This window comes from Acanthochromis polyacanthus, chromosome 8, assembly GCF_021347895.1.
Source record: "Acanthochromis polyacanthus isolate Apoly-LR-REF ecotype Palm Island chromosome 8, KAUST_Apoly_ChrSc, whole genome shotgun sequence".
NCBI classification, from domain to species: domain Eukaryota; kingdom Metazoa; phylum Chordata; class Actinopteri; family Pomacentridae; genus Acanthochromis; species Acanthochromis polyacanthus.
Genome location: NC_067120.1, coordinates 6,652,909 through 6,670,004, shown reverse-complemented (window position 1 = coordinate 6,670,004; position 17,096 = coordinate 6,652,909). Strand labels below are relative to the sequence as shown.

The window sequence follows — 17,096 nt, the reverse complement described above, 5'->3', positions numbered from 1 at the left end:
GATGTTCACCGTATTGCATTTCCTCCTTTATGATTCCCCCTCTGTTCCTGCTGTTCATTTTGCTATTTATCGCTCCTCCTTCATCCTTTTTTTCTCTTGCCTGTCCCTCTGTCGTGTCACGACTAGTTTGACCAACCGACTCACACAAACACACACAGCGAGTGTAAAACAACAACGCCCCTCCTCCGTTGTTGCTTTGTACCCTTGTGTTTGTCTTCTCCATCTCCATCTTTCTCTTCTGTCTTTCAGTTTAATATCATATTTGGAGTCAGATTTCATTCCTTTTTTTCCTCATAATTCATGCATTGCATTCAGATCTTTCTTTAGCTGTTTATTTTTCCAAAACAAAAGACGAATTCATGCCAAAAAAAACAGAGAAAATCTATCAGCAGAAAACTTACCACAGGACTAAACAAATGTCTCACCAGAAATGACATGAACCAGGAGTTAAATTGCCACTGAATTGGAAAAGATTTCAAATCACAAAGAGTAAACACAAAAATGTAAAGGAAGTAGATAAACAAAGTATGCGAATAGAACTTGATGGTTTGCTGTTCTCATTCCCTTTGCGGTCTGTTCCTTTTGTTTGTCTCAATCACACTCCATTCCTGTTATATCCACTGACTGCAGTGTGTGTACATGTGTTATTGTCTGTGTGTGTTTTGCTCTTTTCTGACATCTTTTAACAGGTTAGCAGGTTCATACTGGTCAAACTGTCAGTCTTGGGTCGATTCTCTCAGTGTGTATTTGTGCATTTCTGGGGGCTAAAAGAAAGAAATCCTCAAATGTTGGCAGACAATAGTAAGCTGAAGATGCATTTTGAGAATTTTGTCTGACTCGGGAAGACCGTGGCGGCAGACTGTTTCCTCTCAGCTCTGACATTAGATTATCTCTCAGATCGAGTTAGATTATCTCTTGAAATATACAGTCTAATGAGGGGTCAGGACATGCCCTAAAACTAGCTACAGTTAAATTTCACATGCCCAGAAAGAAAGATGCAACATGTTAGCCTAAAATCTAATTTAGTAGAATCGGAACACTGAGATTCATTTCTCCAATAAATGGCTCTTTGTCTCTGGTAGTATTTTCAGTTGATACATATCCATTATTATAAACAGAACTTTGCCCTCTGCTCTTCTCCTGAGGTGATTCTGATTACTCAATCTCCCCACATATTTATTATATTTGAGGGTTTTTTTCATCAAATCTAACCTAATTGGACATTTGACTGTGTTTTGTGTGAAGTGAATGCAAAATAAGACATTATTTTCTTAGTGTTTGAAGCACGGCTCAGCTTGGAGTCTGGGGTAATGTTTGAATCATTTGGGAAAGCACAAGCAGGATGCCAGGAGCTGAAAGCGGCACTTAGGTTTGCTGGGTGCCATTTCAGCAGCTGCACACAGAGATATTCCCTATTCATGAGAGAGTGACCTTAGCACACTGTCACTGCTCTCCTGCACCTGCAATGATTTATTGGTTACAGAACGCTGGGCAGCCGGATGATGCAGCGGCATTTATGCACAGGGCAACACGTGACCGACTCCCCCCCTTCAGCCTTTGTCCTTCCCTTTCAACTCGGTCAACCACATCAGACATGAAAACACTCAAATACACAGAAAAGTGGGTCTGCAGTCTAACTGTAAAGTGGAAGATTTTATCGTGAAAGGCATTTATGTGCATTGATTTAAAGCTTATGGAGTAATATAAGTTATAAGTGCGTTAAAATATTTGTTGGTCGGGGCAACCCAATAGCTCATAACACGAGTGCAGATGCAAGTGTTTGCTGCTCAGTTTCTACACTCTTTCATTTCTTGTTTTTCTTCAATATAAAGATGAGATAAGATGACATGACATAACACTTTATTAATCCCACAGTGGGGAAATTTGCAGTATTACAGACAGTGCAAACATTTAACTAATGTTGCATAAAACTAAGAAGTTAACCAAAATATACAAAAGTAATAGTTCTAAAAATAACAGTATTGCACATATCAGTGGTATTTCACAGATTTTTTGATCAATAGAAATGCTCATAGAGTATTATTATTGCACATATTGTGTATATTGCACAGATTGTACCTTAGTACAATACTATCAAAATAGCATATATCGTAGTGTATGTAGAAAAAATAATATTACACAGTATTTAAAGCACAAAATATTAAGAATTATTATATATTGCTATCAAATATAGGCATGAAACACTCAAAAAATATGACCTTTAAAAAAAGATATTAGCAAAGTGGCAAAAAATGTAATCAACAAAACTTTTAACAATGTTTAAAGGCTATTTTGAAGGACACAAATGCTAAAAACATCAACTTTTTCAGCTTTTCTCTTTGGGTTTTGACAAAATAAGCACTTCAGAATACCACCTTCAACTATAGAAACTTATTTAATTATCGCTTTTGTCAATGTATAATTGAAAAGGGATTTTATTTTATACCAACATGCAGTATTCTCTAGAACAATAGACGTTTGACAGACATGTTCCTGTTTGCAGGCTTGCCTTTTTTTAAATAATATCTCCTGTTTATTCCTGACACTATTATTTTCAACTCACCAAGAAGGATAATCAGAGAAAAGAGGCGCAAGAAATAAAGGCAGAAAATAACCAGAACGAGAACAAGCCATCACGTACTGTATCTTACTGAATCAGAGGGCATGAATATGGAGGAGACAAATGTCTTCAAAGTTCATAGAAGCAAATGTTTTACAAATTACCAGACTGCAGCAAACTGTATTAACATGACTTATTTATAGGAATGATGTTTTTCCTCGTTCCAGTGCTATTTTCTGCTTTAAGCAGAGATTGTTTATGCATAAAGGACATCAGAAATTAGGTATTTATATATACTGTACATGCACAAACTCAGAGTGCGTGGATGTGCATGTAGTCGATTATGACTGTATGTGTGTGTTTTGAGAGTTAATGATGTGTACAGCAGTGCTTGGGGGTGTCTCACTCCATAGGAGATGCTGGCCTATTATCCGAGATGTGTCTTTATAAGAATAAAGCATTGTCACTTTGTGTGTGTGTTTCATCTGTACAGGGAATAACACACACAGTAAAACTTTAAATCAGTCCTTTACTCAGTCTAACCAGGAGCTCCAGAGAAATACTGGAGCCTGGATAAGTGTAAAATGTTGATTTATGTGGAGCATCGATTTTCTTCCTCATAGTCTCTGAAGGAGTGTTTTATTCAGGACCCGAGGCTCATAATATCGTGGCTCACTACTGTCTCTTTTGCCATCTTGCCTGCAGCACAGTGTTATATGCTGGGCTGATTAACCTGTTTATGCCCAAGTCTAATTGACATGCTTTTTTATGGCTTTTAAAGAGAAACTATTTACCTTGCTCTCCTACAGTCCCACTAAAGTCTGCTGTCCTTCTAGTTTTCACTCACCTAAACTTGGAGGACTCCACACAATAACATTGCAGATTGCAGAGAAAGGTCTAGTGATGCAAGGAGGCACAGTGGCAGATACATTCTTTTTTTCTACAATTCTACAATTTCATTGAGCAGACGCTTTTGTCCAAAGCAACGTACAACACAAGCAAGAATTCAGACATAAGGAAAAACCTGTAGTAAGTGCAAAAAGTGCGATTGGTCAAAGGTGTTGCCATCAAGTTGCAGAAGAATAGCCAGCCACAGAGATTCTGTGGCTGATGGGAGTGCGGTCTCAGTGGAGTGGTCGCACCTGAAGCCTGACTGAAAAGGGTCAAGTTGGTTGTTGTTCCGCAGATGTTCAGAGACTTGGTTAAATACTGAGCGCTCCAGTATTTTCAACAGGAATGGTAGAAGTGAGACTGGTCTGTAGTTTTCAACCTGGGCTGGGTTGAGATGAGGCTTTTTGAGCAGTGGGGTGACGTGGGCTTGTTTAAAAGTAGCAGGAAAAATACCAGTTTTCAGGGAGGAGTTGACAATGTGCGTGACTGCAGGTTTGATTGTGGGCAAGATGGTCTGCAGGATGCTAGTGGGTATTGGATCGAGAGGACATGTTGTAGGTTTTGAGCTCAGAAAAAAGCCTGGAGACCTCATCCTCGCTCAGAGGAGCAAAAGAGCAGAGTGCGGGAGCAGTAGTGGGTTTGAGCTGACTGGACTGGTCAGGCTCAGAGAACTGGTTGCTGATTGCAGACACCTTTTCAGTGAAAAAGGAGGCAAACATGTCTGGAGTCAGCTCAGTGGACGGCTGAGCAGCTGGAGGAGAAAGCAAGGAGTTGAACGCCATAAACAGTTTTCTGTAATCAGAAGCCGCACAGATCTTGTTCTGATAAAAAGCTTTCTTTGCGGACTGCAAGCAGGAGGTAAAGGAAGCAAGTTTTTTCCCTCCCATATATCTAACACCAGCTCTCTTTTTGTGTTACCCTCTAGTCTGATTTCGTCCAGACGATATTACTTCGAGATCCTCCACAAGCAGGATGACAAGGGCTCGGATCATGTGGAGGTTGGGGTAAGTGTGCCCATACAAACAAGACAACTCACTTCGTCTGTTTTGCCTCTCTATCTCTATCTCTTTTTTTATTTTCTGCACTGTTTTTCATTAACTTCAACCCTCTGACTCTCGGTGTATGAAAATGGTTTCACCTGTCTGGAGAGAGCATTTCCCTTCGGCTGGAAAATTTCCGTTTCGTTTTAACTTGTACCCTGTGTTTAAAAGTGTCAGAGTGGTGACTGAACAGGAGGAATGAAAGGAAGCATTTGAAGTGGAAAGCTCTCCTTCTCCTCCTTTACTATATATTGCTTTGCATGTTCTGCCTTTTTCCTTGGAGCCGTCGGGTCATAACTGTATGCGATATATTCCCCTGCTTGTTGTCGCCCTGATTTTCCCCACTGTAGGATGTAAAGCGTAGGCTCATTTTATAACCTCTCTAACTGTCCTCTTTCCATTCCTTCATCTGTCATCACCCTCTATCTTCACCTTCTTCTCTCACAACACTTCTCATCAGTTTTTTCTCTCTGTGTAACTTTCTTCTTGTACTTCTTCTCTTTCTGTTTTGCTCCCTCATTGGTTACTACTCTCCTCTGCACCATTCCTCTCTGGCTCGTGGTGTTCTGCACCTCAGGCAAAGCTCAGAGATGAGTGGGGCTTAATTTCGATACGAAGTTTCAAACGAGAGCCCACACGCCTCATGTGAGCCTGCACTTTGAGTGGGAGGGCAGATGATAAAAAGAGATCACTGATGTGTGTGTGGAATGAATCTCTTAACAAGCCTCAGGTTATCGTCATCATGGTGACCATCATCATCAGCAGAGCAGCACTGCTGGAGTTGCACTCTTCTTACACAGAACTTTTGTGTCATTTTATTCACCCTCAAGGTTAATGATGTTTTTTTTCTTTGCTTCTTTCTCATTCCAGCTTTATCACCTGCAGACTCTGTCTGACTGCCTCTGGCTACATTCCTCTTGGTGTTTTTGTGTTCTCCTAGTAACTCCTGTTTGTTTCTCACCATGTTCTTTTGCACTTAACTGTCCTGTCATGCTTCTAGTTTTCACTAAATGTTCATCACTTCACAGATCCTTAATCATTGCGACATTTTTCACTCCTGCCGCACTCTATTCTCTGCAGACTACAGTATTCCAGTCTCTCCAGCCTTCATTCTGTTCAGTGTCATTCAGCTTAAATTGGCTTTGGGAGCACGATAGTGAACGCTGAGAGCTCTGTGCTGCCAGGAGGATCACACAAGAACCCGATGGGGAAAGATACACAAACAGATGACTTTCTGTGAATGAGAAAGGCACTACAAGCAACTTCATTACAGCCATGCCATGCTGACACTTGGGCCTCTAGACTAGTTTAAGATGCAGAATTTGACTCAGTCGGCTGGTAACTACTCATGGCGATATTTTCTCTTGAGTTTCACACAAGCAGTATGAAATGGCAGTTATTATTGGTGGGTCTCACAAGTACTATACTTGTGAGACCCACCGTGACAGCCACATCTCATTAGCAAACAAATCCCTCCCCCTTTATTTGGAGAGCGTCTAGATAGCACAAACATACTGAGTTGGTGAGACATACTGTAATGTCATAAAACCTGCAAGAATACAATGTTGTCCTCATTGCAGGACTAGTGAATCAGACTTGTAGGCTGAGGAATTCTATGTCCGTGTAAAGGGAGCCGATAAAACAATCCATACTTGTCTTGCAGATAAGTTTAATCTGTTCTATGTGCAATGTACATCTGGTAATGTAAAGCTATAATATATTGGTGACTGAGTGATACATAAATGATTTATATTTTGCTAAATCCTTATGAAATGCTTAGATTCTGAATACATACTGTATGCCTCCTGTGTACAGCACCAGCCAAATGAGTGTAAGATGGTCCTTAAAATTTAATGAATCATTATTGCTTTAGCTGTTTGACTTTGTGTGACAGTTCCCCACACTTAAATATGGTATTCTTGCCTTTCTGAAGTAGGCTGTGATATGCACAACAGTCATTACCTGTGTGGCTTGTAGCCTAGAAATGGGCTTAAGAATGACATTAATAATCCCAAATAAATCTAGAAATAAAGAGTGAACTTTACCTTTTTGTTCATTTTATAAATAATCTTTTTTATCATGGCACATATGTAGAATTTGCATGTTCATTTTCTATTCTTTTACTGAGATTAAGATGAATAACTTACTATATATTGCATTTTTCATTCTTATAAAGTTGGGCAGATGCATAACCTGGCAATAGCCAGATTAATAATTGTGTAGTACTTGATAGTACTCCACAATATCAATCTGGGACCACTCCATGTAAATCCGTTTGGAGGAAAGAGGCACGGATTGGACAATGCAACAGTATGTCCCGCCTCTGACAGGTTTGTTTTTAGCCAATCGCGGGATCTTCACAACGAGCGGAGCCAATTGGTAGATTAAACTCTTACCAAAACCCGTAGGTAAAAAAGCACAGACATCTTTACCATCCAGAAATGTGCAAAGCGCCTCTCGTTGTTCTTCCTTCAAAGTAGCGATAGGAGATTCAGCTAAAACTGACTTAATAGCAGCATCTACACGATCGTTGTCCTCCGTTGCCATGTTTGTTTTGATCTACTGGCGCTTCGTCTTCACACCCGGATATCCCGCCCCACACACGAATACTGCTGCGTGATTGGCCCGTGCCAACTTGGCTCTGTACGAACAGTGAATGCGGGGGCGGAGCAAGATGGTTTCTTGAGAGATTTGTGAACTCACAAATATCGCGAGAAATCAACTTGCTGGCAAGGTTAGCAGATGCAATCGTTTTAGTAGTATCAACTGGCCTTGATAGTGCCCTCGAGAGGACAAGATGACAAAGGTCATAGGAGTTTGATAATCATGCTTGTAAGTGATTTTCGTTCACTAAGGTGAACATGCTTGCTTACTACTCAGATTCACTACAAAAGTGTTTGGTTGAGTGTAATATTATTTCTAATGATGCATCCATGTTATGTATGTAGTTTTTATGTTGTTTTTTACATATACATTTTATACATAAACAAGGCAGGTGACAACTTTACTTTCCTAACTGTCTGTATTAAATAGCTGCTACTTAAGATTTAAAGGTGTGCAGAGTTCATTTAGGCGTTCAATTACTTTCCAGATTTGGAAAACGGACTTCAAAAAATTTCTGTATCTTGATAAGTTTGATTTTTTTTTTTAAATTCCAGGACTGTGTTTTCAAGTTACACATACCTGTGACTAAATCTGCTGTGCCATTGTACAATCACTGTGATCAGTTGTAATGCACAATGCACACAAATAAATGTTAAACTGAGTCATAGTGTTGTTGAAATTGCACTTACTTTAATCTCTGGTTGTTTCTAATATAATTTTAAAAGGACAGTTCATTACATATAAAGATTTTTCTAATATACTTGTTCTCCTTTGCACTAAAACGTCGGAAAAACTTAGACTTATTGTTACTTCGTGGTAATTATGCTATAAGTTTACTGGTCCGGCCCCTTTGAGATCAAATGTATGCGGCCCCTGGACCAAAATGAGTTTGACACCCCAGATCTAGGGGACATACCTTTTCAGCGGCTGCAATATGTTCACAACCTAGTCATTTTGACTGCTGCTTGGTGGGTAGCATACAGTGTGGGTTTTCAGAAACTTCCTTACCTGCTACCTGTTGAGAGCATGAACCAAAAAAGTAAAGGTTGGGCTTTGAAACCACAACTCTAAGCCACGAGCCAGTGAACTGCTCTATATAACTGAAGAAAACTGCAGAGCTGGTAAACACTTCCACTGGTTTGTCTCTGTGACTGACCCCAATTAAATGACACGGAATTATTTTTTCCATTGTTAAATAAAATGTTCCTAGAGCATCATCACAACACGTGTATTATTTAAACCTAACTTGCTGGATCATATTTAATATTTTTTCTGGTACCTGTAGCAAAAATCCCTCCAGAATTTAAACCTTTGTGTGCTTGGTGATTTCTGTTTTGACTCCATGTATTGGAGGAGACATAACAGCCTCCAGCCCACCTCCAGGTGGTCAGTGGAAGCTCACACTGACCAGCACATGGGGAACCGACCGCTACAAAATGGAAGAAAGTGAGCAAAATAAGAAAGAACTAAAGGGTTGAAAATCTTTTGGACACAGGCAATTAAGATTTCTGACTTTCAAACTAAAGGTCTCGGTCTCTTAATGAGATCTCACTGGCTTCATTTCAGGACAAAGAGTGAATGGAGCCAAAAGGAAGAGGAGGATGAAAGGAAGAAGAAATGGGGCAGGAGTGTGACAAAGAACTCATTAAAAGAGCTGCAGTGATTAATCGATTAGTTGTCAACCATTAAATTAATCATCAACTTTAATTGATTAATCTGTTTGATTCATTTTATAAGAAAATAAATTAAAATTATCTGATTCCAGCTTCCCAAAATTCAATGCTTTCTTTTTCTTTTCTCCTCTATCACTTGATGACTACGATTTGAGGATGTCATTGATTTTTTTCCACCATTTTCAGACATTTTCTGCCCCAAATAAATAAATAGTTAATCAAAAATAGGCATTGCATGCAGCTTCAATGTACAGGACATTTAGTGAAGGCTTTTACCTGCAGTATTTCTTTAGCATGTGGTATTTGTCATTCAGATTTTCTTATTATGCATTGCCAGTCATCCAGACAACTGTTCATGTGATTGTGCCGACCAACAAATCAAGGTCATGCTGCAATCCATCTCGTTCTGTTTTTCTCTCTTCCAATTGTCCATGGATTTTCACTGGTTTCACAATTTAATGAAGCATATAAAAGTCATGCAGCAGATCAAGATTTTGTGCAGGACGGTGTGTGTGTGTGTGTGTGTGTGTGTGTGTGTGTGTGTGTGTGTGTGTGTGTGTGTGTGTGTGTGTGTGTGTGTGTGTGTGTGTGTGTGTGTGTGTGTGTGTGTGTGTGTGTGTGTGTGTGTGTGTGTGTGTGTGTGTGTGTGTGTGTGTGTGTGTGTGGCAGGCTGTCTTAGTAAGGCCCCTGTGTGTGATTTAATAGCCGAATACATTTCACACCTTGACAAAAATAGCAGATTTACCATGACCAGCCCACAACAGCATAAGCCCAGGGCTCACATAAATCCACAGAAACCCAGGCACTCATTTGTTAAAGAGCAGATAGTGTGGATTCGCAGCTCTTTCGCCTGTGTTCTGTGCAAAGCTGTGATTGTGTGGTCAAGGGTGGACTTGTTCCTGTGGGAATGCATTTGTTTAGCAACACGTCCTATGAAGAAATGAAAGGGAGTGAATATCAAATAAAGCACAAGCACAGTCTCAAAGTTACACCTTTTGGCAAGAAAATAAGAATCCTTATTCTCTTTCTCTGTGTTGGCCTCTTTCTGGGAAAATGGCCGCAGGAAGGCGGAACATAAACAGGATTCGAGACAGGAAGAGGCAGGTTTGGAAGACACCATGGCTTCCCCAGAGGAATGGAAACAACCGTATTTGTATTTTGCAGTGCAGGCCATGATGAATAAGGAGATTGTTGTTAGGATGAGCAGGCAAATCACCAAAGCCACACTTTGACTGAACCTTTCCACTACATACCTGGCTCAGTTTTTCCTTCTCTTGACTTCGAATTAAACCTTTTTAGAGCGATGACTGTTTTTCAATTGGATTCCATGATATGATAGGTTATTTAGTGAACTGCAGTCTCATTAACTTTCTTAATTACCATATGGATCTTTGTCGGTGGAACGCAGGACCTTTCCACTGGCGTAATGGAAAACATCTATTGCTAGCGATGTGACAGAACGAAGGAAAGTGTTGGCCATTAAACAGTATGATTAAGAGGAAGAGGGAGTGAGAGAAAGAGGAGAAGAAAGTCATGGCTTAATTAGCAATGGCAAGTTTATGGACAGGCAGGGCTGTGGGATTTAAATGCAGGATTTTAATGGCCCTGTTTTAGCACTCCTGCCAGGCCAAGTCTCAAGCTGTCCACCGCCTAATACACACACCCATGACTGCATACCCACTCACAGTCATGGGTGTGCTCACATGGACTCATACAGGCCTCTCAACATCTGCCTCACGCCTTCCCTTCTCAATATAAATCAGCAGTTGTCCGAGCTATCTGGAGCCAGCTGTTAACGTACACTCTGCGTGTCTTTTTACTTTAGAAGTAAATGAGCTTTCTCTCTGTTCCTGCACCGCTTAACTACTTTTTTCTCGTCTGAATCTAGTTCAGCAGCTCTCAGACATATGGAGATGCATTCTTTGCTTCATTTCGCTTTGAGGTTGTCGCTGCCTTTTCTTTTACCTTTTCACACACTTTCTTTTCGGAGTCCTTTTTATCTCATTTGCTCTGCGTTTTATCATTATCATGCACACATCTGCTTTATCTCCTTCCATACATTCCTTTGATTTCCATTTTCAAATGGATTTCAAGGTTCCAGATCAAAATAAACTTAGTTTTGTGTCTTTTCTAGCAAATTTCATTTACAGACACTGTACCTGATTTTTCTTTCTACCACACTGAACAAGCCACTGCATGGCCATGAGGAGACATTTCAGTTTGTGCCCTTCATTTGAAGAGGTCATGCATGTGAGTCTATGGAAAAAATGACCCATTGAATACTCCTTAATGCTCCACTGCCTTGCTCTTTGTCATCTTATCCTCTAGAGGGCACTGTCAATGCCAGTGAATACCACCTAAATGATTTTTTAAAAAGTACAAGATGTAAATATCAAATCTCTAGTAACAAAATTGCTTCTCATGATCAGTAAAATCAAATAGTTATTATTTTCATTCATGCTATTCTCATTCTCAAAACTTCCAGACCAACATTTACGCACTGCAAGCCCACAGGGGTTTAAAGCTGTTAGCAGAGCTAACTGTTGTAGCTCTCTAGCTGACTCATATGCCAACTTTCCTCTTGTCATCTTGCAGATTTGAACAGACACATCCCAAAGAGCACCATCCCACACATGACATACCATTTCATCATTAGAAAGGAAGTTATGCAGAGCCCTGTCAGCCACATTTAGTTTGTCTTTGTTATATTAGCTTTCATATGCTCAAGCTGTCTTCATCCTGTCTCACCGAGTTCGTTTCTATGTCACCAAATCTTCCAGAAACACAGATTTTTATCTATGGGATGTACAAAACATTTCTAGAAATTATGAGTTAAGAACAGAATTGATATATAATATTATTGAGTATCTAGCAGTTGCTCAGTATGTCATATTTCTTGTTAGAAATGAACTAAAGATTAGTCAATCTTGTTGGTAGCTCCAGAGTTTTTGTGTTTATTGATCTGGTTTCGATCATATTGAATCTATCAAACAACGTTTTGCATAAATCTGCTACTATCTGTGTGATCATAAGGCTGTTGTTTTACCTTGTCGTCACATCTGTGCTCTCACGCTGATCCAGTCAAAGCTTTGAAATTTGTTTTGCTTCTTTTTCTTTTTTATACCTCTATTTGTATTCAGGCCAGTCTGGTTGTTCCTATTGGGTTTCTTTTCCAGTAAGCATTCTGTTGTCCAAAGTACCTGCATGTCGTTGTCACAAGTTTTGTTCATGTGGTCGTGGAGCAAACGCATGGGCAGGATTTTCTGTCGTGTACATTTGGCTGGAAGTGAGTCTTGTGAGAGTGTGACTAACTAGTTTCCCCTCCGAGCACACAGGGCATCGCTGTAGACGCAGTGACTACAGCGTGGCAGTAATTGCTATGGATATAGGACTCATTTGTCTTTCTGAAATGTCTGGTCTGAGACTTTGGCTGATGTATAATTCAGCATTAAAAATCAAACACCACGTCTCTGTATCCACCTCCTCATCTTTCTCTGAATATTGTTCCTGCATCCCTCCACAAGACATAATTTGATGTGAGACACAAGCCACTGTTGTCATGTCAGTGAGTGGAATAGAGAGTGGCATTTATCCTCTAGCATGTAAATGTTTAGTTCTATTTAGTTGTCAATTGAAATAAGAGCATAATCATTCAGGAGCTTATGTCTTTGTTTCCACGCTGTAGTTTTCGGTTAGCTTTTTTTGAAGTAGGTGCTTTTTCGTCTTTTCTTCGCTGTCTACTTCCCTGTCAACTTTCATTGTGTGAAGGTTCTATAATAGCATGAGGAAAGTATCAAAACATCAGCAGTCTTTTGTGTCTTCTATGCTCTGTTGAGGAGGTATTCGTTCAGTGCCTGTCAAGAGTCTTTCCTTGATGCTCTGCTGCCAGGCGCTTGTCAATGGGCAGATGCAGAATTTCCATTACCGCCTATGTTAAAATTCACATTTTGTTTCTCTCCCTACCAAAGCTGTCAGAACTTTTCTTACAATCTCTTTATCATCTCACATCTGCTAATGCTCTGCTCGAGAAATAAATGCGTCATTAATAAAAATCAGGTTTTGAATGCTGCCTTGAATGACTAACTCTGTCTTTAGCCCTCCTGCTGTCCTCATTTATGGGCACCAAAAAATATTGTTTTCTTGTCTGAAAAAAATCCAAAAATTCAGCAAAAAAATTCCCCAAATTTCTGAAAATTTGCAACACCCTTCAGGAAGAAAAATGCAATAATTCCTTAGAAGTTTCCCTTAAAAATTTTATTTTTAAAAAATCCCCCAAATTTGGCAAGAACAGTCTTTTAAATAGTACTGAAAAAATGAGTAAATGTCTTCCAAAAAATCCTAGAAATATCTGAAGTGATTACATATATATCAGTAAAACTTCTAATATTCTTTAAGAACATTTACATAAAAATCAACCAAAATCCAGTGAAATTCGCTTTATTTCGGTTGATTTTTTTGTGTGAATGTTCTTAAGAAACATTTTAAACGTTTTTTTCCACCAAAAAATGTTCAAAGATTTCCCAAAAATGCTGAAAATGTGGACATCACAAGTTTCACTGCGAAAAGATTTTTTTTTTCCCCCACATTTTCAAAAACTTTAAAACAGGTCAGTTGACAACAAGAGGGTTAAACAAAAACATGTATTTTAAAATTAAAATGCTTTTTTATGTTTTTTGTGGCAAGACCCCAAAAGGACTGCATTCATGTTCTGGGAGTACAGTTTAAGCTGTCTTGTAGAGTGAGCTTGATCTCTGCAAGTAGCTCTCCAGATGTCTCTGTTTTTCGCAGAATTCAATTTATTTCTCTACAGGCAATCTTCTCATCTAACTCATAGCAAGAAAGCAAATAAGTGAATATATCCCTAAATGTTGAACTAAAATTATTTGGAGGTAATGTTGGTTGATAATACAGCAGATATAAAAGCTTTGAGTTAAATTACAAAGAGGACATTTAGCGCATCTGTAAATACTCTGGGTTAAATGAGACACTTATTTCTAACTGGTAACAAAAGTTGTTGCTTTACAGGACTTCTCTGTAACGACGGTAGCATAAAAAGTGGCAATAAACCCCTAAACTGAACAGTTATTCAAAGAGAGGTTATTATTGTGCACGCTCATTAGCTTGTTAACTGTCTTCTTTGCACCTGAAGGCCTAATTCTTGGCTTATTAGCAACATGTCAGTCTCAGTGAAGTCACGGTTGCTATGGCCAGACAGTTGTCTAGTAACAGACGGGTCAATAAGAGCAACTGTGCTATGTTCTGCCTTTTATTCATACTGATAATAAGTGTGCACAAGCAGCTTACAAGGCTTATTAGTAGTCTTGGCAATAATGAGAGTTGTGTCCGCTATTGCGAGTTTTCTTTTAAAGAACTTAGTAACTGCTGCCTCCACCGAGATGAATCACACGGTGTACCTGAGAAGCACGCAATGTGACAACAGATGCTGTCAAAACTCAGCTGCATCTGTCAAACTCTGTAAAGGTCTCGACTTGAATCCTCAACGCCTTTTCTTTACGTGAGAGTTTTTCATGTCCATGTCTTTTTCTTCATATTTTTCTCACTTTTTCCATTCACTCTTGGCTAAATAATAATACCAAGCAAATCAAGTCTCTCTCCAGGTATCGATTATAGCCCTAAAAACTCATCTTGGTGTGTCAAAGTTACATATATAGAAGTTTTTCACCTTGAAAATAATCCCTTCCTGCCTGAAAATGCTTTAGATGTAACTCCACACTGTTATTTCCTTCATAACGTACAGATCGAAGAAGCTCCCCGCTTATGATGTGCCTTCTAGCATATAGTAAACACCATATAGCCATGATACCAAGGTTAAAAACTAGACTTTTTTTTTCCACTGTAGGGGGTTTTTAACAAAACACACACGCCTTTCTGAGATCATATAGTGTTTACCGTTCTTCTATGCCTGAAATAGCCCATTTCTCAATTTGTCTATTTAAATTGGACAGCTTAAATCAGTTCATCTTGTGTCTATCTGTGTCTATAATTACAGAGCAATTCACATTCTGTATCTGTTTGAATAATGAGGTTGGTGTATTCAGATTTTTCTCGCTTTCAAAAGTCCAACGAAGAGAACAGAATTGCATAATTCAGTCTCTCTCATTTTGCCTCTCAGCTTCAAGCTTATTCAAGATGTAAAATTTTAAAGACCAGTCATGAATATACTGTTTTATTTCTGACAAACTCAAAGTAACTTGGACACTAAAGTTTTAGCAAATGTTGCATAGTTAGTACTATTCAGCTGTAGACTGACTGAAAACAGTGCCCAGCATTTACAGTCCTGAACAAAAGTTACATACATTTGTAAAGACCATGTGAGTCAAGGCAGTCATGAGTTTCCAATGACTCCTATATCATCATACTTTCATCATTTTGGTTCTTTCATAGATTTATTATAGATCTTATGAAAATGAGAGACTGCCGGGCAAGGAGGAAGCCTTTCCCCTAGAAGCAGCACTTGAATATTTCACTGAAGTTTGCTGCTCATCACCGAGACAAAGACAACGCCTTCTGCAGGAAATTTCTGTGGTCAGATGAAACAGAAATTTCGCCATTTTGGCCACAATGAGGCACGTAACCCCGAGATCAAACCTGCATGGTGGTGGTAGTATTATGCTTTGGGGTTGTTTTGGTGTCTCATCAAGAACCTGTGGACTGTGATGAAGAAAGAAGTCTGTCAGAAAGTCACCAAATTTAGTTGAACTGTACCCATTCTGTCAAGAGGAGTGGTCAAAATACAACCAGAAGCTTGCCAGAAAACAGTAGATGGCCACCAGAGTGTCTTATCAAAATAAAAATACTTTTAACCAAATATTGGCATTGCTATGTGTAAATTTTTGACCGTGTTGACTTCTAGAAGACCTATAATAAATTTAAAGGTGATCAGAAAGCTGATAGAAGACACATGGGTTTCAATGATTTCATTACAGGAAGTTCAGAGGTATAGGACTCATTAGCCACTCAAGATTGCCATAATATATATGATCTTTACAAGTGTATGTAAACTTTTGTATGTTTCATGTGTTAGGGCGGAGACTTTTAATCAATTTTATACAATTTCCAGGTTCTCTAGTCCCTAAAAAAAATAAAGGCAGGATTTTATTGTAAATGAAAGTGCAAGCATATGCAAACTACCCTGTATAAATACAAGCTAAATCGATAAGTAACAGCAGCGTAGTCCCGGGCTATTCTTTCTTTTTTCCCCCAAGGCATGTGTCATCAGACTTGTTAACATCTGTCTTGTTCTGTCCTCCACTCTGCCGGTGATTTTCTTTCTGTTTATCACCACACCGCTTTGGGCCTAAAGCCAGGTGTGTGGGAGTAAGACACAGAGAAAGAGAGAGGAAAAATAGATAGAAAGCACACAGCGAACCGCTCTGTCCTCGCTGGAACAAATGGACATGGATAACAGCTGGACAGCCTGCAAAGATTGTAGCACAAAAGGTGAGATGATACCAACCAAAAACAAACCCCAGTTTATTTCCATGAAAATACTAAATGGGACCATTGTCCAATAAATGGAAGTGTTTACTTTCTGTTAATCTTATTTGACCTTAAATCTCGAACGATTTTTACGTATACTTGGAAAGGTTAGATAGTTTCATTATGTTATTACTCCTTATGTGTCACATTAACAAAACAATTTCACATCCATAGCGCCTCCGGCTTCGGAGCAACCGATTGAATTAGAGGAAACAAACGCGGCAGCCAGCACTCTGCTCTCTCAGAAGCAATAAACTCCTAATCATTGAGGGATAAAAAATAACCGATGCCTGATGGAACTAGAGGCAAACTACCTGAGTGTGTGTGTGTGTTTAAGTTGGAAGAGATTGTGTGTTACTGTTATGGGCATCAAACCACACACAAGGAGTGGGACGAGTACCCACTATCAGTCAGCTGATTGAAAATGATATCAAGCCTTCATAAGTCAGTGGGTGGTCCAGCCCGGATGAAACAACACTGCTGGCTGCTATTGTCATTTTGTTCTGGAATTGGTACTTTTTTATTATTTTCCCTTAGATATGGATTTTTTTTTCCTCTCTGTTGAACTTTTAGGGCCAGTGAGCAGGCTTCGACTCCTTCCTGCGGCTTCCTCTCCGCACTATTTTGCAGAAGAAACACACTTGCATTCGCACGCCCTCAAAAAATACTTTGTGTACGTGCATATCTTAAATGTACACACACCAGATAGGAAGAAATAACGAAATACATGAGGCCAGACGACGAACAAGAGAAATTTTCAAATCAACTCTCATTTGAAATTTAGCAAAAACATTTGCCGCTCTCAGCTTTGAGCTGTGAAGCTAAGAC

The 17,096-nt window shown here is 39.3% G+C and overlaps 1 protein-coding gene across 1 annotated transcript in view; it reads left to right on the top strand.

Moving 5' to 3' along the window:
• The window catches only part of b4galnt4a (beta-1,4-N-acetyl-galactosaminyl transferase 4a), a 154,532-nt gene that overhangs the window by 124,741 nt on the left and 12,695 nt on the right, over positions 1-17,096 (top strand). The window contains 1 exon segment of the mRNA XM_051951651.1: positions 4,377-4,455. Within this exon segment, the coding sequence (XP_051807611.1) occupies positions 4,377-4,455 (79 nt within the window).